The sequence below is a fragment of the Phocoena phocoena genome, chromosome 4 (genome assembly GCF_963924675.1).
Source record: "Phocoena phocoena chromosome 4, mPhoPho1.1, whole genome shotgun sequence".
NCBI lineage: Eukaryota > Metazoa > Chordata > Mammalia > Artiodactyla > Phocoenidae > Phocoena > Phocoena phocoena.
The window spans coordinates 37,725,420-37,748,541 of NC_089222.1; the positions used below are offsets into that span (position 1 = coordinate 37,725,420).

Consider the following 23,122-nt stretch of genomic DNA (forward strand, 5'->3'; position numbering starts at 1 on the left):
GGGGGCTCTGGCTCACTCAGGCTGGGGGGAGGGAGGGGTACGGAGTGCGGGGCGAGCCTGCGGCGGCAGAGGCCGGCGGGACATTGCACCAGCCTGAAGCGCGCGGTGCCTTGTCCCGGGGAAGTTGTCCCTGGATCCCGGGACCCTGGCAGTGGCGGGCTGCACAGGCTCTCAGAAGGGAGGTGTGGATAGTGACTTGTGCTTGCACACAGGCCTCTTGGTGGCGGCAGCAGCAGCCTTAGCGTTTCATGCCCATCTCTGGGGTCCGTGCTGTTAGCCGTGGCTCGCGCCTGTCTCTGGAGCTCCTTTAAGCAGTGCTCTTAATCCCCTCTCCTCGCGCACCAGGAAACAAAGAGGGAAGAAAAAGTCCCTTGCCTCTTCGGCAGGTGCAGACTTTTCCCCGGACTCCCTCCCGGCTAGCCGTGGTGCACTAACCCCTTCAGGCTGTGTTCACGCCGCCAACCCCAGTTCTCTCCCTGTTCTCTGACCAAAGCCCAAGCCTCAGCTCCCAACCCCGCCCGCCCCGGCGGGTGAGCAGACAAGCCTCTCGCGCTGGTGAGTGCCGGTCAGGACCGATCCTCTGTGCGGGAATCTCACCTCTTTGCCCTCTGCACCCCTGTTGCTGTGCTCTCCTCTGCGGCTCCGAAGCTTCCCCCCCCCGCCACCCACAGTCTCAGCCCGCGAAGGGGCTTCCTAGTGTGTGGAAACCTTTCCTTCTTCACAGCTCCCTCCCACTGGTGCAGTTCCCATCCCTATTCTTTTGTCTCTGTTTTTTCTTTTTTCTTTTGCCCTACCCAGGTTCGTGGGGAGTTTCTTGCCTTTTGGGAGGTCTGAGGTTTTCTGCCAGTGTTCAGTAGGTGTTCTGCTGTAGGAGTTGTTCCATGTGGTGATGTATTTCTGGTGTATCATAAAGAAGGCTCAGAAATTCTTGGGTGGGTCCAAGGGAGGCACGAGGTGGCTGTGGGGTCAGCTGGTGGCTACAGTGATCACATGGTTCCTTCTGATGGGTTTGCAGCTCGATGTGGAATAGTGAATAAAAGGGTCAGTTCATCCTCAGGATTACTATAATTGACTCTAGAAGCCACCATGAGAGCTAAAATTTTTATTTTATTTTACTTACAAGAGTAATGCATGTAAATTATAAAAACTTCAGACAATACGAGCACTTGATGGAGCATAAGGTGAGAACCTGATATTTATATCATCCAAAATGAGTTTCATTTTAAATGTGGTGAAAGCTTGAAGCGTCTCTTACAAGAACTTCCTGTGATCTGCCACAGGGAAAGACTTAAATGAGAAAGAATCCCATAGGATCTTAGATCTCCTTCTTTTACAACATCTTCCCTTTGAAAATGAACAGAATAAAGAAGTGAAAGAATACATGTTTTATAAAAATATATTAGACATTATGCCGTAGAGTGACATGTGTAATAGTGGCTTTTCTCACCCTAAGAAGACCAACAGATTTGAACTGAAACAAGTGAATTTTTACCCATTAACATATTTTTGGAAAGACCTTCAGTTTGCTTATTTTTCTCAGCCCCATTGGGCAAGGGTGACTTTATGTGGAAAGCTCTTTTGGAGTCTGATTCACTTCTCAGTTTTGGAGGAGTGAAGATGAATGCTTATGTAACTCCACTGAGTTATAGAACACTGAGTTGAGAGCTCAATTAACTTACATGCTTAACAAAGGCTAGCTTTTTTTTCTTCCTTTCTTCTGGAATGAGATAATGGATGGCACATAGTGGCACAATGCCTGGCACATAGTGGGTGCTCAAAAATCTTTCCCTCCTCCCTCCCTTCCTTCCTTCTACAGTATTTTGATTTAAATTGCCATGAAATAAGAGTTTATAATAAACTGTCTTAGAAATCATCAATTCTTTGAAGCACATAGTTTTCCTTTGCTGAAATAGTGACTTGGTCTCTAGTTGCTCCCGGCTATGTGACCATCAAGATGTGGTTGTCAGTGCCTGTAAGTGTGCATCACAACTTTCAGATTAGGTGTCCACAGCTTGGAATAAACTGCCAGAGACTATAGTTGAGCACGTTTTAAAAAAATTCCTGCGTTACCAACACAAAGGATGACTGTGTGGAGAGATGTGGACATTGATGACTCTGAATAAAACATCCAGAAGCATCAAAATATGAATGTAAGGGCTTCCCTGATGGTGCAGTGGTTAAGAATCCGCCTGCCAATGCAGGGGACATGGGTTTGAGCCCTGGTCCGGGAAGATCCCACATGCCACGGAGCAACTAAACCCGTGCACTGTGACTACTGAGCCTGCGCTCTAGAGCTCGTGAGCCACAACTGCTGAGCCTGCGTGCCACAACTACTGAAGCCCACGTGCCTAGAGTCCATGCTCCACAAGAAGAGAAGCCATCGCAATGAGAAGCCCATGCATCGCCACGAAAAGTAGCCCCCGCTCACCACAACTAGGGAAAGCCTGTGCGCAGCAACGAACACCCAATGCAGCCAAAAAAAAAAAAAAAAAAATTCTGAATGTGAATACATTTTGGGAATACTTTAACCAATTTATTGCCCTTACATTTTCTTTTGTATGTATGTACAAGAATGAAATTTTGGGCAGAAAAATGTAAGTCTAAAAAGATTCTTTTGATAAATTGAAAATTGAAAGTTTGAGGGATGAAAAAAAGCATTGTTTTGTAATTAATTGGCCACAATTTCTATTTTAGTGGTGTACAAAATAACGATGTATCTTGTGGTTAATGGTATCTTAAATTGGATGAAGTATAATAATTCTAATTATCTATGAAAACAAATTCTCTGTGTGTTAAGCTCTTTAAGAAAATCTTTTATCCAAAAACATGTCAAATATTTCTGACCAGCTTGTTGTATTATAAGGCAATGGCAGAAATTATACTAATGGCTAATAATTTAGGAAGAACTAATGACATTTGTAAAAAAAATAAATAGGCCTTCTGTCCCTATTTCCTCCCAGCTCTACATCCAGGTTCCAGACAAGCTTATGAGAAATTACTTTCCATGAAGAAGCCTGAGCATAATAGTCTGAATTGTGAATTTTTTATTCTTCCACACCTGCTTCCTATAGCACTATGGTACCTTGCCTTGAATGTATAAAGTGATGGATAAATATTGGAGATCTTGCTGATACATCTGATGTGTCAGAAGTTTCAAATTAAGGAAATATCAGTGACTGAGGGTATAGTTTAAGTGTACATTGAGAAGCTTAACCATTCTTTAATTATATTTGGTTTTGGACTTGTGGCCTGGAGTATGAGAAGATTTGTATTGAGCCTGTCCTCAGGATTCCTGGTAGGGGCTCTCTGTTGAAACTTTTCTTCCTGTGAAGCGGAAGGGTAGACATCTGGAAATTTCTTCTATTCAGCATAGCCTTGAGTGTTTTCTTTTTCTTTTTTTCTTTTTTCTACGAGGACATATTAACATTTATTTATTTAACATCTTTATTGGAGTATAATTGCTTTACAATGGTGTGTTAATTTCTGCTTTATAACAAAGTGAATCAGCTATACATATACATATATCCCCATATCTCTTCCCTCTTGCGTCTCCCTCCCTCCAGCCCTCCCTATCCCACCCCTCTAGGTGGTCACAAAGCACCGAGCTGATCTCCCTGTGCTATGCGACTGCTTCCCACTAGCTATCTGTTTTACATTTGGTAGTGTATATATGTCCATGCCACTCTCTCACTTTGTCCCAGTTTACCCTTCCCCCTCCCCATGTCCTCAAGTCCATTCTCTAGTAGGTCTGTGTCTTCAGTTGGCCTCTCAATTTTACTTTCTCTATTATTGGCCTCTCAATTTTACTTTCTCTATTATTCCAAAACCTGTGCCTGTGCAAATGTGGGCCCCTGCTAATTTTCATGGCTGGTTCAATTTGTCAGAATGTAATAAATTGTTCTCCAAACCCACGTGTTAAGTATTTCTAATAAATAGGAAATTCTCACCCTAAAAATTTCTCTTTTAATCACAAATAATAGGCACATAAAGTGGCTTGCCATCTGTACATTTGCATGTTTAAAATTCTTCAGATATTAACAGATTCTTTTCTGTTTTGAATGAATCCAGTTTTGCCTGGCTGCATAATTAAATGCTTCCGGGCTCCCACAGGCCGTGGTTTCCAATGGAATATAAACCATAAGTTATAAGTGGACTCAGCACAAGTCATTTGGTTCTGACTTTATCTGTGGGAAATTAATCAAACAAATTTGCCAGGTAACTGGGAAATTTTCTTTTTCTTGAGTAATAAGAATAAAGTATTATGAAGTATTTGAAAGGTTGATAAAAAGGTATACTCAAAAGCTACCAAGCATGGCTGATCTAATTGTACTGAAATGTTTAGACTTTCAATATTGAATTTCTTTCTCTCATTCATAGTAAGACTAGGACTTCCTTCAAATTATAGTCATAAAATGGCACCATTTAAAGCCCTTCTCAGAGGAAGTCCTCGCAGTGAGGAGCAGTATGCACAGTGGTTAAGAACCAAGTCTCTGGAGGCAGGCTACCCTGAGGTAAATCCCAGGTCTCTGCCTGCGTCACCTTGGGCAAGTTATTTAACTTCTCTGTGTCTCCTGTTTTTTCATCTGTAGAATGGAGTTGATAACATAGCACCTCCTGTTGAGATTATGTGAGGATTAAGTGAGCTAATATGTGTAAAGTGTTCCTAAGAGTTCCCGGGACATAGGAGTGCTGTGTAAGTGTCACTGATACTGGTAATTGCTGAGGTCTCTGGGTGAGCTTGTTTGGGAGGAGGTTAATGACTTCCCAAAAGCCTGCTTTTAATAAATTGAAATGGATACTGATCAGTTACCAAGTGCCTGCTGTGGGTCACGCACTATTTCATGCCATTCTCAGAGTCATCTGGAGAGGAATGTTCGGGCACCCTGTTTTTCTATGAGGATAGAGGCAGGGAGGTTAAGCATCCCCCTCAGTGGCACATGGGAAGAAGAGGCAGAGCAGAGCTGGGATTCACACCCAGCTCCGACTGAGTCCACACCCTAGAGTCCTCCCATGTTACCATAAAGACTCTATGGACGAGCATGAGAAGACAGGGTGCAAGTTAACCAGCCTGGGTCTCTTCCTAACCAGCTCTGTCACCATGACCCAGTGACCCTTTGACATAAATGCCATAGAATCCCAAATATCAGGTAATGAATAGAGACCAGCTGAGACCCAGGCAAAACTGCAGAATAAGTGATAACTCTTTGTAATCTTGCAACCTCCACATCTCTCTGTAAAAGCACCTCAGGGAATCTTATAGCACAAAAGAGGATCTTGGAAATAAATACGTATCCCTCTTCTGTTTCAGGTGAAAGAACAGAGGCATATGGAATGATAATAACACCCAAGGTCACAGGCAAAGTGACAGAGCTGGGTTTACAGCAAGGCCTAGGCCCGCCAGTGCAGGCCTATCTCCATTGCCTCATGACATTTCTGAGGTTGCCAATTCTGGATGCCCAGGATAAAGCAAGCTCGTAAAAGGGTGAACTGTCAGAATAAGGAGATAATTAAGAACAAGTACTAGAAGTGTCTTGAAAACCACTACCTCTTGTATCAAGAGTCACCATGTAGAGGCTTCATGACTTGGTGGAAAGGAATAAATGGGTTGTATTTGGAACTCTTCTTTGGAGCACATTTGTAATATTTGCTTAGGATGTGTAGAGTGGCATGATAATGGTATCCATCATGGCCTAATAATGACTTTCAGGAGCATTTCTTTGGAGAATTCCAATAGTTTCTCTTGACCAATAATATAAGAATTAAAATAAAAACAATATTTATAGCTGTATTAGTCTGTTAGCACTGCTGTAAGAAAATACCATACATTGGGTGGCTGAAACAACAGAAATCTATTTTTTTTTTCACAATTCTAGAGGCTAGAAGTCCAAGATCAAGGTGTCAGCAGGGTTGATTTCTTCTGAGGCCTCTCTCCTTGGTTTGCAGATGGCTTCCTTCTCTCTGTGTCTTCACATGATCTTCCCTCTGTGAGTGTCTTAGTCTCCTTTTCTTATAAGGCCATCAGTCATGTTGGATTAGGGCCCACTGTAATGACCTCATTTTACCTCAATTACTTCTTTAAAGAGACTATCTCTAATACAGTCACATTCTGAGATACTTAGGGGGTTAGGACTTCAACATATGAATTTGGAGAGGGCCCAATTCTATTCATAGCAATAGCTACATCTATATCTATATCTACTTCTATATTTATATCATTTGTGTGTCTTATTTGAACCTGAAATAATAATAGAATCCTCCAAATCCTATTGTGTGACAATGGAAAGATACATATTTGAAATTTAATTTTCCCAGCTTAATTGGGATGTGGCCTGTTAGCACAAACTTAGGAGGAATGAGCATTCTCACAGCAACCATTATCTAATTTCTGGACCCCTGAGACCTACTGCTCCATTGATGCTGTGAAGGGTGAGCACGGGTGGGGTATGTCACCAAGCTGCTGGCTCGCTGTCAGAAAGCCCATGTAGGGTCAGATCTGGAAAGGCTCACTATGGGCAGCCAGAAAGATGCACTGTGAGCATTCTTCTGGCCTCAGTCCTTTGATTCTCTGAGGCATGTACTAAAGGTGGATACTTGCCTATACACAAGAGGTGCAGACATGAATGTGGGGCAGTTATTGGTACCTTTCAAGTGAGCAGCCTGTGCAAAACTAGAAAGTGCAGGGTTTTCTTTTTCTTTCTTTCTTTTTTTTTAAAGGATTCAAGTTTATCCAAGATTTTGGCAACATCCCATACCCCTTCCTTCCTCCCTGCTTCCCTCTTTCCCCCCTAAGCTTCCTAATCTCCCTCTCTCAATTATTTATAGAGTGAGGGCCTGCTCTAAACAAGGCGCCTTGCTTGGTCCTGTTGGGGCTGAGTAGGTGACTGAGAAGTGCTCTGCCTTGCATGTTTTATTCTGATAACCTAGGCCCTGTTCTGGTCTTGGATATGCTTTCAGGTGTTGCTCTGCTAGTTCCTGTCAAACCTGAAAGCCACTCAGTTAACTGTGTGCAGACCTTACACACCCTGAAACTCTCCCTCCTCCCTGTAGAACTGGCAGCTCTCATACCTTAGCCCTTAGCTGCCTTCCCACACCTCCTCCCCCTCAGTCAGTACCTAAGCCAGAGCCACTGGCTCTTGACCCCTCTGGCCCTATGGTAATCACCATGCTCCGTCTTGCTTCCCAGGATGCTTTATCCCCACCCCCACCCCACTTCTGAGCTGTTCATTCTGATTCCTCCCACTTCTTCCTCTTTTCACTTTGACTATTTTCCTGATTCATATTGACCATCCCCGATGAGCCAGTTTAGCATGAAAAAAATAAAACTTCTAATGATCTGCTTCCTCTCTGCCCACTGTTGTTTATTCCAGGAAAAAAAGCTTTGCTTCAGGAACTACTTCCTTGGAGTTGAGGGTAAAAAAGGAAGCCTAGGTTCATTTGTCCCTTTCTACAACCCTCACCCCATCCTGAAGTTACTTTCTAACCACTGAACAGTAGGCAGTATATTTATTTTTTAAAATGAGTGGGAAGAGCACGGAAGGTAGAGGATGAAATTCCACAATGTAATTTAAACCTCACCTGCAGGTTATAAGATGTTATGATTCTCTAGGCAAGAAACACAAGAGAAGGAAAAGACCTACAATAACAAACGCAAAACAATTAAGAAAATAGGAATAGGAACATACATACCGATAATTACCTTAAATGTAAATGTATTAAATGCTACTACCAAAAGACTTAGATGACTGAATGGATAGAAAAACAAGACCCGTATATATGCTGTCTACAAGAGACCCACTTCAGACCTAGAGACACATACAGACTGAAAGTGAGGGGGTGGAAAAAGATATTCCATGCAAATGGAAACCAAAAGAAAGCTGGAGTAGCAATTCTTATATCAGACAAAATAGACTTTAAAATAAAAACTATTAGAAGAGACAAAGAAGGGCACTACATAATGATCAAGGGATCGATCCAAGAAGAACATATAACAGTTGTAAATATTTATGTATCCAACATAGGAGCACCTCAGTACATAAGACAAATACTAACAGCCATAAAAGGGGAAATTGACAGTAATACATTCATAGTAGGGGACTTTAACACCCCACTTTCACCAATGGACAGATCATCCAAAATGAAAATAAATAAGGAAACACAAGCTTTAAATGATATATTAAACAAGATGGACTTAATTGATATTTATTGGACATTCCATCCAAAAACAACAGAATACACATTTTTCTCAAGTGCTCATGGAACATTCTCCAGGATAGATCATATCTTGGGTCACAAATCAAGCCTTGGTAAATTTAAGAAAATTGAAATTGTATCAAGTATCTTTTCCGACCACAACGCTATGAGACTAGATATCAATTGCAGGAAAAGATCTGTAAAAAATACAAACACATGGAGGCTAAACAATACACTACTTAATAACGAAGTGATCACTGAAGAAATCAAAGAGGAAATCAAAAAATACCTAGAAACAAATGACAATGGAGACACGACGACCCAAAATCTATGGGAGGCAGCAAAAGCAGTTCTAACAGGGAAGTTTACAGCAATACAATCCTACCTTAAGAAAAAGGAAACATCTCAAATAAACAACCTAACCTTGCACCTAAAGCAATTAAAGAAAGAAGAACAAAAAAACCCCAAAGTTAGCAGAAGGAAAGAAATCATAAAGCTCAGATCAGAAATAAATGAAATAGAAATGAAGGACATGATAACAAAGATCAATAAAACTAAAAGCTGGTTCTTTGAGAAGATAAACAAAATTGATAAACCATTAGCCAGACTCATCAAGAAAAAAAGGGAGAAGACTCAAATCAGTAGAATTAGAAATGAAAAAGGAAAAGTAACAACTGACAAAGGATACAAAGGGTCATGAGAGATTACTACAAGCAACTCTGTGCCAATAAAATGGACAACCTGGAAGAAATGGACAAATTCTTAGAAATGCACAACCTGCCAAGACTGAACCAGGAAGAAATAGAAAATATGAACAGACCAATCACAAGCACTGAAATTGAGACTGTGATTAAAAATCTTCCAACAAACAAAAGCCCAGGACCAGATGGCTTTACCGGTGAATTCTATCAAACATTTAGAGAAGAGCTAACACCTATTCTTCTCAAACACTTCCAAAATATAGCAGAGGGAGGAACACTCCCAAACTCAGTCTACGAGGCCACCATCAACCTGATACCAATACCAGACAAAGATATCACAAAGAAAGAAAACTACAGGCCAATATCACTGATGAACATAGATTCAAAAATCCTCAACAAAATAGTAGCAAACAGAATCCAACAGCACATTAGAGGATCATACACCATGATCAAGTGGGGTTTATTCCAGGAATGCAAGGATTCTTCAGTATATGCAAATTAATCAACGTGATACACCTTATCAACAAAATGAAGGAGAAAAACTATATGATCATCTCAATAGATGCAGAGAAAGCTTTTCACAAAATTCAACACCCATTTATGATAAAAACTCTGCAGAAAGTAGGCATAGAGGGCACTTTCTTCAACATAGTAAAGGCCATATATGACAAACCCACAGCCAACATCGTCCTCAGTGGTGAGAAACTGAAACCATTTCCGCTAAGATCAGGAGCAAGACAAGGTTGCCCACTCTCACCACTCTTATTCAACATACTTTTGGAAGTTTTAGCCACAGCAATCAGAGAAGAAAAAGAAATAAAAGGAATCCAAATCGGAAAAGAAGAAGTAAAGCTGTCACTGTTTGCCGATGACATGATACTATCATAGAGAACCCCAAAGATGCTACCAGAAAACTACTAGAGTTAATCAATGAATTTGGTAAAGTAGCAGGATACAAAATTAATGTGCATAAATCGCTGGCATTCCTATACACTAATATGAAAAATCTGAAAATGAAATCAAGAAAACACTCCAATTTACCATTGCAACAAAAAGAGTAAAATATCTAGGAATAAACCTACCTAAGGGGACAAAAGACCTGTATGCAGAAAATTATAAGACACTGATGAAAAAAATTAAAGATGATACAGATAGATGGAGAGATATACCATGTTCTTGGATTGGAAGAATCAACATTGTGAAAATGACTCTACTACCCAAAGCAATCTACAGATTCAATGCAATCCCTATCAAACTACCACTGGCATTTTTCACAGAACTAGAACAAAAAATTTCACAATTTGTATGGAAACACAAAAGACTCCGAATAGCAAAAGCAATCTTGAGAACGAAAAACGGAGCTGGAGGAATCAGGCTCCCTGACTTCAGACTATACTACAAAGCTACAGTAATCAAGACAGTATGGTACTGGCACAAAAACAGAAAGGTAGATCAATGAAACAGGATAGAAAGCCCAGAGATAAGCCCACACACATATGGTCACCTTATCTTTGATAAAAGAGGCAAGAATATACAGCGGAGAAAAGACAGCCTCTTCAATAATTGGTGCTGGGAAAACTGGACAGGTACATGTTAAAGTATAAGATTAGAACACTCCCTAACACCATACACAAAAATAAGCTCAAAATGGATTAAAGATCTATATGTGAGGCCAGAAACTATCAAACTCTTAGAGGAAAACATAGGCAGAACACTCTATGACATAAATCACAGGAAGATCCTTTTTGACCCACCTCATAGAGAAATGGAAATAAAAATAAACAAATGAGACCTAATGAAACTTCAAAGCTTTTGCACAGCAAAAGAAACCATAAACAAGGCCAAAAGACAACCTTCAGAATGGGAGAAAATATTTGCAAACGAAGCAACTGACAAAGGATTAATCTCCAAAATTTACAAGCAGCTCATGCAGCTCAATAACAAAAAACAAACAACGCAATCCAAAAATGGGTAGACGACCTAAATAGACATTTTTCCAAAGAAGATATACAGACTGCCAACAAACATATGAAAGAATGCTCAACATCATTAATCTTTAGAGAAATGCAAATCAAAACTACAATGAGATATCACCTCACACTGGTCAGAATGGCCATCATCAAAAAATCTAGAAACAATAAATGCTGGAGAGGGTGTGGAGAAAAGGGAACACTCCTGCACTGCTGGTGGGAATGTAAATTGATACAGCCAGTATGGAGAACAGTTTCGAGATTACTTAAAAAACTACAAATAGAACTACCATATGACCCAGCAATCCCACTACTGGGCATATACCCTGAGAAAACCATAATTCAAAAAGAGTCATGTACCAAAATGTTCATTGCAGCTCTGTTTACAATAGCCAGGAGATGGCAGCAACCTAAGTGTCCATCATCGGATGAATGGATAAAGAAGATGTGGCACATATATACAATGGAATATTACTCAGCCATAAAAAGAAACGAAATTGAGTTTTTTGTAGTGAGGTGGATGGACCTAGAGTCTGTCATGCAGAGAGAAGTAAGTCAGAAAGAGAAAAACAAATACCGTATGCTAACACATATATATGGAATCAAAAAAAAATGTCATGAAGAACCTAGGAGTAAGAGGGGAATAAAGACACAGACCTACTAGAGAATGGACTTGAGGATATGGTGAGGGGGAAGGGTAGCTGTGACAAAGTGAGAGAGTGACATGGACATATATACACTACCAAATGTAAAATAGATAGCTAGTTGGAAGCAGCTGCATAGCACAGGGAGATCAGGTCGGTGGTTTTTGACCACCTAGAGGGGTGGGATAGGGAGGGTGGGAAGGAGGGAGACGCAAGAGGGAAGAGATATGGGAACATATGTATATGTATAACTGATTCACTTTGTTATAAAGCAGAAACTAACACACCATTGTAAAGCAATTATAGTCCAATAAAGTTGTTAAAAAAAAGATGTTATGATTTATGTCTGGAATGGAATTCAAAACAGGTACCTATTCTACTTGAAAATTTCATTCCTACAACTTAATTTGGGAATAAGTGGTCAGAACTGCCATCTCTCTCCCTCTGTGTCTCTGTGTCTCTGTCTCTCTCTGTCTGTGTCTCTCTGTCTCTCTCTGTCTCTGTCTCTGTCTCTCTCTCTCTCTCTATATATATATATTTATATTTATCACATTGACACAGCCACAGTGTGTGTTCTCCTCACCCCAGCCAATCTCTGGGAAGACTGACCTTCTGCTCTCTAGCTAATCAAATTCATGTCCCAGGCAAAGTCCCGCAGTCTATGAGGGCTGCCTGGGCATCCATGAGCTCTTTGAGGTCCAGCCTCCATGTAAGCTATTTTGTATCCCAGCAACAAGCAGTCAGGTACCTAACTGGCATTCAGTAGAAGTGTAGGAAAATGAGGAACTTTCTCTAGCCTCCTGTAATCACTCCCCTGCTTAACTCTAGTGTACTTGGTGTCGGTACCATTCATTTAAACACTAATGTACCTCTGACATTGTTCATTAGCCTCTTTAAGACTGATTGTTTTATCCTTCCCATCCAGGTTGCCAGTTCCTTGAGGAGAAGGATAGTGCTATATTTTTTTCTCCATATTTCTCTCTAATGCTTAGTACAGAGATGGTGCTCATAAATATTGTTGATTTAAACACGGTTCCTTTTTGCTTGACAGCAGTTTCTGTTGGAAACCACTTTAGAGAACTGATGGTGCAGAAGGCACAATTTTATTGTAAGTACATCTATTAAAAAAACTGTCTGACTTCTATGCATTTCAGACGGAGAGAGAAATTGTTATCAGCCAGTTGGTGCTTAGTTTGGTTCAACCACATTTACTGAGGAGTTGCTTTGCACCTGCTACTAAACCAGGCAATGTTCCTGCCTCACAGGAACATTCCGAGATGACAGGAGGTGTCTTGCTGCCTACCCTTGCCCTGGGGATAATGCTTGTCCTCACCAATGGGTCATAGATGACCAGCAGGCAGTGTACACAGTTCCAGCCACCTGGCCTGGACCTTCCTGGATGGTGACTTGGACCTGCAGCTTACCTAGTGCAGACCCCTTCTGGGTGGTGCCAAATTGCTGCCTCCTCGCCCATCCTTCACCCTCCTTTGGGAGCCAGAAGAGATTTGGCAGTGAGTTAGGTAACTTGACTCTGAAAAGTCTGCACTGTGTCTTTTCAGTAAACTTCAAAGTTATTGGCTTAAGAAGTAATGTACAAAGGGGAAATAAACGCTGGTAAGGCTAATAACAGGGATCTCAAGCTGTGTTTTAACAAACCAGTCACAGAGTATTCACGTGTTCATTCACTGGCATGTTCCGTGGCAGGAGCACCCCCATCCTGCCTTCCCCCGGTTCCAACTGTTGTGCCGCCGCGGGATTTGGTCTGAGCCTGGGCAGAGCCCCCCTTTAAGAGCAGCTCTCCAGCTTCTATCACAGCAAGAGTCTGGTGGAAGTGATTCGTGCCTTCGCGTCGCACACAAAGGCGAGGAGCTCTTTAAAGGGACCTTCCTGCTCCTGCGTGCAGCTGCTAACCCGTGTTGGTGCGGACACAGTGACCCAGGCTTCCGCCTGAAAATGAGTGGGGAGGGGTCTTGAGGAGCCCCCACGACCTCCCGGAGTGGGGCAGGGAGGGAGCTGACAGCCGGAGTGGCTGGAGACCACCGGTCCCCAGGGAGCGGCTTGCGATTAGCTGCTTCTTGGGATGCTCAGCACGCCAGTAGAGCATCCTGCCTGTGGTCCAGAGGGTGCTGGCGGCGCATCTTGCGGTATGCCTGCGTGGATTTGAGCCATCGCCCAGAGGCGAGCCCGCATTCAAGCACCACGGACAGGCTCCTGGCAGGGCTGCGTTCAGTCAGCACAAATGCTTAGCTCCAGGCGTCTGCCCAAGCCTCCCGACTACATGGATTTGGCTGTTTAATCAACCGAGATTACTGTCCGGGAAGATTTGCCAGTCTGATCCGCGCTCCAGCTGCTGTGACAACTTCAGGGCTAGCTGTTTACTTCTCTCGGTGCCTGGGACTCTGTCCTGCACCGCAGTGACTGCTGCCACTTTCCCTAGCTCTGAAGTCAGCTGCAGGGACTCCCCGGCCCCGAGGAAGGGGGAGCAAGGAGGGGTTAAAAGACAAGCAGACCCTCCCAACTGCTCGACCTCTCTTGACTGCTTGTGTTCCGGCGTTCTGAGAGGGACCGTGCACTGCCCGGGGAAGCAATGCAAGTCTCCATAGCCTGCACAGAGCATAATTTGAAGAGTCGGAATGGCGAGGAGCGACTTCTGAGCAAGCAGAGCTCCACCGCCCCCAATGTGGTGAACGCAGCCCGGGCCAAATTCCGCACGGTCGCTATCATCGCACGCAGCCTGGGGACCTTCACCCCTCAGCATCACATCTCTCTCAAAGAGTCCACCGCAAAGCAGACTGGCATGAAATATAGGTATGGATGTAAGATTCTCTCTCTCCCGGGTTTCCGTGTTCTATACAGGTGCAGTGGAGACAGTTCAGCGGTTTTGAAAAGTGACTTACTCATTGGTGGGCTGCTTAATTTAGAATTCTCAGGTGTCTTTAAAATAGCTCCTTAGGAAAACCCAAGGTGGTTGTGTTGTGTTGTGTATGTATAGGATTTAAAAACTGTGGCCCATTTTGTATATTTTAAAGTGTTATGAATACCTTAGGAGCCATATGACTTCCAGTCTGCAGAGAATAACACAGCTGCTGGAAACTGGTATTGAGATCAGGGCAGCTTTTCAAGAGCAAATGTGCTTGTCCTATTTTATGGTGTAGACTGTAGTTTCTGTGATTATACTATTAAAAATAGTTTCTATCTAGTACTGTATAATTTATCTTTTGAAAGCCCAAGGGAACAAATGGTATGAAAGCTTTTAAGGAAGTTTTGTTGCAGGGAAGAAACACCTATAATGGTAAGCTAGTTTGAACGCTGACATACTTAAACCTAAATTACTGCTTGAAATACAATGCAGACCTTGTTGTGAAATATGGAGAAAATGTCAATTGTTGTAATACCGCTGGTTTCTTCATACATTTTTAAGCTCCCTCTTCCTCTATGTTGCTTTCTAGAGTTGGAAATCTTCCTGGTAATGGTTGATATTCTCTTTAATAGGGAATGACTGAAATTCGATAAGTAGAAAATTCCATTATTCAATTCTGTGACTCCTGCCTCCTTATTGTATCTGCTTTGTGCTGAGTCTTCCTGACTTTATTTCTTTAAAACTACTGTGCTTCTAGTCTCTAAAGGTCTTTGCGTATGTAGAGAAGAGCTTATGGTGCATCTCCCAAAGGCTTTGATGACTCTGGTTTGCAGATATGACTTTGTCCATTATTTATATTTAACTATTCCTCATCTTTGTTAGGAACCAGGTTTTAGGATATAAGGAACTTAATGCAATTAAAATAAGGTACACCTAAGACTATGTTTCCCATGTGAGGTTTCTGAAATAAGCATTCAAACCAATTTCTATAAAAGTTGTCCTTGAAAAAGTTTCTTTGCAGAGTTAAGAGGAAACTTTAACAGGAAATCTTCTCATTGAAAAACACCAAGCACTATTGTTTCGGTATATTTTTGAGCCATTAAGAAAGAAAGCGATGAATGGGGTGGATGGACCCACTAAAAATTATAGCTAAAGCTCTTTGCCCCAACTGCAGTACGATGCAAGCAGCTGACTCCAGGCAATTCCTTGAAGTGTTATCAGTGTGAGAACCTCTGCTTTTCTTGATATTTCCATGCTGGAGAATGGGACCCCATGACAGGTTGGTAACTAGGACTGCAATCTCGAGTGCATTGGCATTTTCTATTGCTGCTTCTGTGGCACACACCCAGCCTCTGCCCCGTGGCCATGGCGTTGCTCTGCATGCAGTTCAGCTGGCCAGATGGAGATGGAGAGGAGCTGCTGCCTTCCCGGGCAGCGCCCCTGGGAATGAGACACTCAGGGTTAAGGCAGATCGCAGAGGTGGTTTGAACTGTGGCCTCCAGCAGCACCTTGAGCTTTCTTTTTGTAAACCAGAAGGAATAAAAAGTAACACCCTTAATTTCTTGTGGCAGAGTTTCATACTTGCTTGTGGATCAGTGTATTGGAAGAGTTTGGTCTTATAAAGGCAGGAGATTTCCATTAAGTTTTTTCTGGTAATACAGCTCAGCTCAGATTAGATGGTAATTATCTCTCTTTACCAAAAGCTCAGTGTGTAAGATTCTCTTGGGCATCTTTCATTACTGACAACTAAAGACAGCTCTTTTCTGGCAAAAAGATAGCCATCTGCAGTCTTCAGGATAACTTGAGCTATTTGTTGTTTATGGTGACTGGACAAGTTACCTTGTTTCCACTCCCCCTCTTATTCTGAATTGTTCCATTGATGACAGGCCGGTGGCTTTGTGTGTTTGTGTAAGTGTGACTTAACCCCTTTCTCTTTCAATTTCAAATTCTACTTAGAGTGACCTTTAGGAAAGAGATTAGGAGGTTATACCAAATGTACACTAAGACTTTCTTAGGGTTGGAGAAAGAAAGAGAGAAAGACAGAAGTGGGAGGGAGAGAAACTAACTAATACACTTTATAAAAATGGCAGAAATATTTTTATGAGCTGAGTTATCTTTTTCTTTGACATTGATGTCACTAAAATATAATGTGCATGTAGGGACTATTTATTAATGATAACAAATAGCAAAACATAAAAAATAATGCCATCATGTTGGGGAGGTAATTGGCTTGGGTAAATAATCAGGAGAATGCCTGAAGGAACTAAAATCAGTGGCTAATTGTGTTTACAATAATATTCTCATCCTTGAAAATGATTTCCATATGCATAACTTAATCTGGGATCCATGAATCCTATAGAAAATAAAAAATATAGTCTTTCTGTGTGTATTTTTGAGGAGAGGGTTCATAGCTTTGGTCAGAATTTTAAAAGTGTCTACCACTGAATAATGGTGTAAAAACAGTGTTGTGGAGTGAAGAGGTATTCATTTAGTCAATAAATATTTACTGAAAACCTGTTCTGTATCAGGAACCCTATTAAAACTGGGTACAAAAAGGTGCAGAAACCAGACAATGTTTGGGGCTTGCATTCTTGGGAAAACAGACCATGAATAAGAAAACACACAAATACATAATAATTATCTACTATGAGATATTCTTATGAAAGTCATATTTTGGGGGGTCATAGTCATAGCTCAGCCAACCTGTTTGTCCATTTTGAGGTTACCATCTCTGTTTCAGTTCCAGAGTTATGGTTGCATCTTGGGGCACGAGTCATTGTGCCCATATCTGCCACCTATTTGCCATCCCAAGGACTTTGTTCAGGTTCCATCCTTGCTGTAGGGTGCTACCTGGCCATTGAGGACCTACTTATAACCCTGATAAATGAGTAGAACGCCTTCTACTCATTTAATACCTTATGATTTTTAAAGCACAGCTCTCATATCATAGCCTGTAATTACCATCCATTAATCAGGAACTCATGAACTTGGGATTTTAGAAAAAATTAATATACACTTGTATGGAGTATCTGAATTCTGCAAGAATAAAATACTCAAAGCCACTATTACCGTCACATCAGCATTGTGCAAGAATCTTGCATAAAATTAACTATTGTTTCAAGGCTGAGGATGAGAAAAAAAAAATCCCCTAGAACAATCTGCTATTCAAATGTCACTGTCAGAGCAAGAGAACAAGATTCCACCTACCATTTATCTTGGGGACTATCTTGTGTGTAAATAACACAGGACTATTATGTTTCTTATACTTGTGCCTTGTTAATACATGAGAGGTCCTTTATTTTAGTTTTGCATATATTTTTAATATTAGAGTTCATCATACCGTGTTAGAGTTTGTTGTATACTCTGTGACCATATATGATAGATGTATACATGATATATATATACATGATAGATATCACATAAATGTAAGTACATATGTGAACTTTTTATCCTAAGAAAGCCAAATCACTCAGAACACAAGTTAAGCCAGATTTGTTTGGTTGTTTTTGCTTGTTTGATGGGTGTTTTTTTAAAATAACTTTTTAGAATGATCTAGCTACTAGTGTTGGACATGATCTCAGAGCTTTTGATATTCAGAATTGAGCACATTTGTACTGAGCTACTCCCCTATTCTAAAATTGTTACTTTAGTTCCAGAACAAGTTGAATATCAATGAACCCAATTTCATGAAGAAAAATTTTATCTGTAACATATGCATTGTATCAATATAACCTTGTGTTATATAGTTGCATAAAACATGCTTTGAAATTCTTAAGAGAATTATTTACAAAAAGGAAACTGAGCAATAATCTTTAACTCCACTAGAAAACTTCTCTTTTTTTTTTGGAGTTAATACACTTACCACTTTTGTCATCATTAAATTTTTTTATTCAAATAATTATAGATCACAGGAATACACACACACAAAAAAAATGTACAAGGAATTTTGGCGTACCCTCAATCATGTTTTCTCCACTGGGAATATCTTGTATAACTATAGCACATCAAATCTAGTAGACTGACATTGGTACAATCCACAGAATTTATTCAGATTTTACCAGTTATACATGTATTCATGTGTGTGTATGTTTCTATGTCTATGTAATTTTACCACATATAGAAGTTTGTGTAACTACCACCACAATGAAACATTAGAATTGCTTCATCACCACAAGGCTCCCTCATACTACCTCTTTATAGCCACATCCACGTACTCCTCCCCAGTCCCTAATCCTCAGCAACTAATCTCTGATCCATCTTTATAATTTGTTTCAAGAACATTATACAAATGGGATCATACAGTTTATCATATTTTGGGAATTGGCTTTTTTCCATTCTGCATAACTCTCTTGAGACTTATCCAAATTGTGTGTATCAATAGTTCATTCCTCCTTCTTGCTGAGTAGTAGCTCATGGTATGTATGTTTCACAATTTTTTTTAACCATTCAGTCACTGAAGAGCAATCAGGTTGTTGTCATCATTAGATAACTTCAGATACAATGTTATCCCCAAATTTCTTCAGTGCCATTCTGTAGCTCAGGGGATAAAATCCAGACTACCTAACATGGTACCTGAAGTCCTTCATGGTCTGGCTTCCATCATGCTTTACAGTCACCACTCTCTGTTCTTATCTTATCTCTGACCACTTGTTTTATCAGAAGTACCTACTTGAGAGAGGACTCCTTATAGTACACTGGACCTTCTTGGTTTTTTGTGCCTCTGTATCATTTTCCATGCTCGTCCTTCTACCCTGGAATTCTCCTACCTTACTTGAACCGTTAGGCAAACTCCTATGCATCCTCCAAGACCCAACTCTAGCCTAACCTTCTCTGTGAAACCTTCCTTGGCTCCACCCCTTATAGCATTAAATACTTGTTCTTTAGTGCCGTCACTGCATCAGATTCTTACTTCTGATATGGAAATTATTGATTGCATAGTGTTGCTCTTATCCATTTACATCTATATCTTCCCCATTAGTCCGTAGCAGCTTGAGGTTTGGATTTTGCTCATCTGTGTAACCCCAGAGTCTAACCTGGCACGTGGCACATAATAGCTACTCAATAAATGCCTGGAAAATGTATGACTACATATGTGGGACACTATGTGAAATGCTGTGGTTACAGAGTCCTCTCTTGGGTAGTTCCTCTCTTGGTTGTTTACAGTTTAGTGTGAATAGATATCTACACAAAAAGGCTGCATATGTTAAGTGATACAAAGAAAAACTGTTGCTGTAGTTTGAGGAGCCATCATTCACCAGGGGCTGTAGGAATCAGGGAGAGGTTTCATGAGAAAGATCAGGGAAGCTTAATATTGAGAAAGGAGGAGGAGAGCAGACAGACTGCAGCAGCGGGAATAGCCTGTCCAAAGACTGTGCCTGCTGTGCTGAGAAATCATGGAGTAGGGCAGAGGGTTCATACAGGGAAGTGGTAAGAGAGCATCTTGTAGAGGCAAAGAGGAGTCAGATATGATACACTGGAGGTCAGGGCAACACAGTAAGACATAAGGTGAACATCAGCAATGGAAGAACCATTTCAGATTTTTAAACAAGGTGTCTGGTTACAAAGTTCTATTAAGAAATTAATCTAGCAGCTGTTAAAAAGAAATCTAAGAGTTGTAAGTTTGAAACAAGAGAATTTATGTTGAATTCCATAACACTCTGTATTTTCCTATAGAGAATCAAGACTACATAGAAAAGACTCAGACCAGATGCCTTTCCCAGGCTCTTCCTTCCCTAGCCTCTTTATTAAAGCACACGTCTCATCCACCGTTCTTTACCTCCCACGAATGGTGGGCAGATTTTGAATCAAAGCAATTGAAGTGAAAGATCAACCTTGTCAGCTGATTACGTAAAAGGCACTGAATGTGTGTATGTGTGTGAGTGAGAGTGTGTGTGTGTGTGTGTGTGAATTTGCTCGCGAGCCTCCGCATGGGGAAAAGTGGGAGGAAATAGGTGGGCTGAAGAGGAGGAAGGGGAGCAGTGCCAGCTCTGTGGCTGTGTTTCAAATAGAAATATCTGATTTTAGTCCAGAGAAGAGAGCAGCTTGGTTATTTAAAATGTCATTTTCTTGGGTAAAGATTGCCATTGTCATTTTCACTTACACCCATGGGTGTGGGCTTTCCTCTCTTCCTCAAAGCAAAATGGTGAGAATGGGAGGTGGAGAAACCTTCCCGAAAGTTAGTTGCTGATTCAGTCTCATAGAGTTTATTCCACCTCTGCAAAGCACCAGCCAGAAGTCTGGCATCCATGGGATGGTGAGAAAATGGTAGGAGGGGAGGGAGCCTCCTGGAAGTTGTTAGGCAAGCGTAGTTCCAGTTCTGCCATTCTGGAAGTGTGTGTGTGCACGATATGTGCACGTGTATGTGTGTGCACACATGCAAGTGAAGGAATCTATCCAAAGTGTTTCCAGAAACAGCTTGTCTTCTAGCTGAGATCTTCAATTGGGTTGCTACAGATGGAGCCCTTAATCCCAACTCCATTCAGTGACCCTCTTTAGAAGTGCGCTCATTTTATAGACATTCTTTTTTTAAAAAAATTTTCTGTAAACATTTGCACTTGTGGTAATTTGAGAAATGTTCTGACAGAAGAAGAAAAAAAGTCCCATTACATTAAAAAGGAAAGTCAGATTCATGTTTCACTTTGATTTTTTAAATTCATTTCATCAAATGCATAGTTTATCATTAGTATATGAATTCATGAACAGATGAGATTTTGGACCAGTGAATCTGATCAAAATATGGGACTCTTGGTTTCTTTGAGTATTCTTCAAAACTTTTTTTTTTGGAGAGAATACCACTTTATGAGAATTGAATTCACAAGCATTGATTCATACTTTTCCTTATAAGAATTTCAAAGCCATTCTGAGAAATAGTCATCAGAAATAATAAAAAATGATTTGATGTTGCAAATTAATCATGCTGTATGCTTACAAATATTTCTACAACCAGTTTTCCACTCTTTTCAGAATTAGAAAATAGAGTGATGGAGACTGAAGGATTTAAGGCCAAAAAAGTCTTTCAAATGTCCGTTTCAATATTCAGAAATTTTAATCCTATGTAACCACTAGAAATAAGTGAGTTAGCAGTGGATGTTGGCACTGAGGAAACTTCACATTCCATCTAGTTCAGTCACATCACTTTGTACAGAATGACCAGTGCCTTGGTTAGAGTTACTCAAGGAGCTGATGAAAGGGTCAAGGCCAAACTCAGGTCCTGACTCCAAGAGCAGGATTCCTTATGCTCTGTTAGCTTCTATGCTGCAGCTCCTTGATCATGCCCCATTTTTTAACACAGGAAAAAAGCACAGTGCATGAAACACTTCTAGAAGGGACAATTCCTTTCTATACGAATGCACAGTCTGCGGTTCAAGCTTTTATCTCTAGAAGAAGCAAAGCCCTGCTGTGCACTCAGAGAGCCAGACCCGCTTTCTTCATCTGCTGCCGAGTCGTGAGGACCCCAGAGTGCCCCCGCAGCAGCTCTCTACTTGTACATATTCTGAAGCTGGACATAAATTAACTTTCAGATGATAGTGTGCTTGGTGTCACAGTTTCTAAATAAATGGTGTGTCAGAAAGAAATCTACAAGCCCATGGGCACAGATGATCGGACAGGGCTACATATCAACCCTGGATATGAAATGCTCTTTAGGGCTTTCAGCACTGAACATACTTCACTCTCCTCCATGCTTTGAGAGATTACTTTGAAAACTTGTTCCTGAGAGTCAGAATCAAAATACATTTAAAAACCCTCCTTGCCGGTTGATTTTCAGTTACTCAGGTTGGAAACAAAAACAGAAGCCCAGCAGTGATTTTTTTTTCTTGGAATTGACAACTAGGGAGGACTCTGAGAGCCCTCGCACAGGCCATCTGGTCCAGCCCTCATGAGAAATCTGTCCTGTTTTTCCAGTTTGCACTGTGCAGCAACTACTTGTAAAGGCCCCTGAAGAAATACTGTGTAATCTCCTTTCACGGCAGTCATGAAAAAAATTTTGGCTTTTCTTTCTAAGAATTAGAATCATTTACTAAGCTCTGAAATCCTCAGAGGAAGCATAAAGTGAGGGCTCTTTGAATTCTTGTCTGTTGTCTGGACCTTAACAAAGTCAGGTTGAAAATGATGATAGAAGATTGAGAGGCAAGAAAGCAAGGGCCCAGCAGTGAGGCAAGAGGGGGAACACAGTGGTGTGCCGGAGGCTCCCAACCTCCTGTTGACACTTGGGGAGGGAGATTTCTTCCCATTCTGGTACCAGCACCTGCTCACCTGGCCTGAGTGTTCTGCTGCTAAACCATCCAAGAGTAAAAAAAAAAAACACGTCACCATGAGAAAATTCCTTCTTGCGATCGACTCAGCTCGTTTCAAGCTGCATTGGAAACTTCTTGGCCTGTACTCAATTGAAAGGAAAATGAGCTAGCCATAATTTCCTGCCTTGTAAGTCTTCTGCTACTTGAAAACCATTATTATGACTCAACCTTCTAATATCTATGATGGTTCCTCCTAGATTTAATTTTCTGATTCCCAACTGTAATTGTGACTCTCATCTAAACCCTCTATAACATGACTACATCTCTTTTAAGTCATCCAGAGCTGGATAAAATTTCAAGAAAAGGTCTAGACTTTTCAGTACAGAATCACAAGATTGCCTTAGAACAGAAACATGCTCTGTCCCCTTGTCTGCATTCCATGGTCATGCTTACTGTTTTAGAAGAAAAAAGTCATTTTTAACATTTTGAGCCAGTCTTTGAAAATATTGCTCTGAAACATTTT

The 23,122-nt window shown here is 41.0% G+C and overlaps 1 protein-coding gene across 5 annotated transcripts in view; it reads left to right on the top strand.

Annotated features, from left to right (window-relative positions):
- The window catches only part of KCNAB1 (potassium voltage-gated channel subfamily A regulatory beta subunit 1), a 416,921-nt gene that overhangs the window by 142,871 nt on the left and 250,928 nt on the right, over positions 1-23,122 (top strand). The window contains exon 1 of one of the 5 annotated variants that reach the window (XM_065876518.1): positions 13,227-14,313. The exons of 3 other annotated variants lie outside the window; for them this stretch is intronic. In XM_065876518.1, coding sequence (XP_065732590.1) covers positions 14,093-14,313 — 221 coding nt within the window. In that variant the 5' untranslated portion in view covers positions 13,227-14,092. Of the gene's footprint in view, positions 1-13,226; positions 14,314-23,122 lie in introns of those variants that run through there. One more of the 5 variants, XM_065876520.1, reaches the window with a different exon arrangement.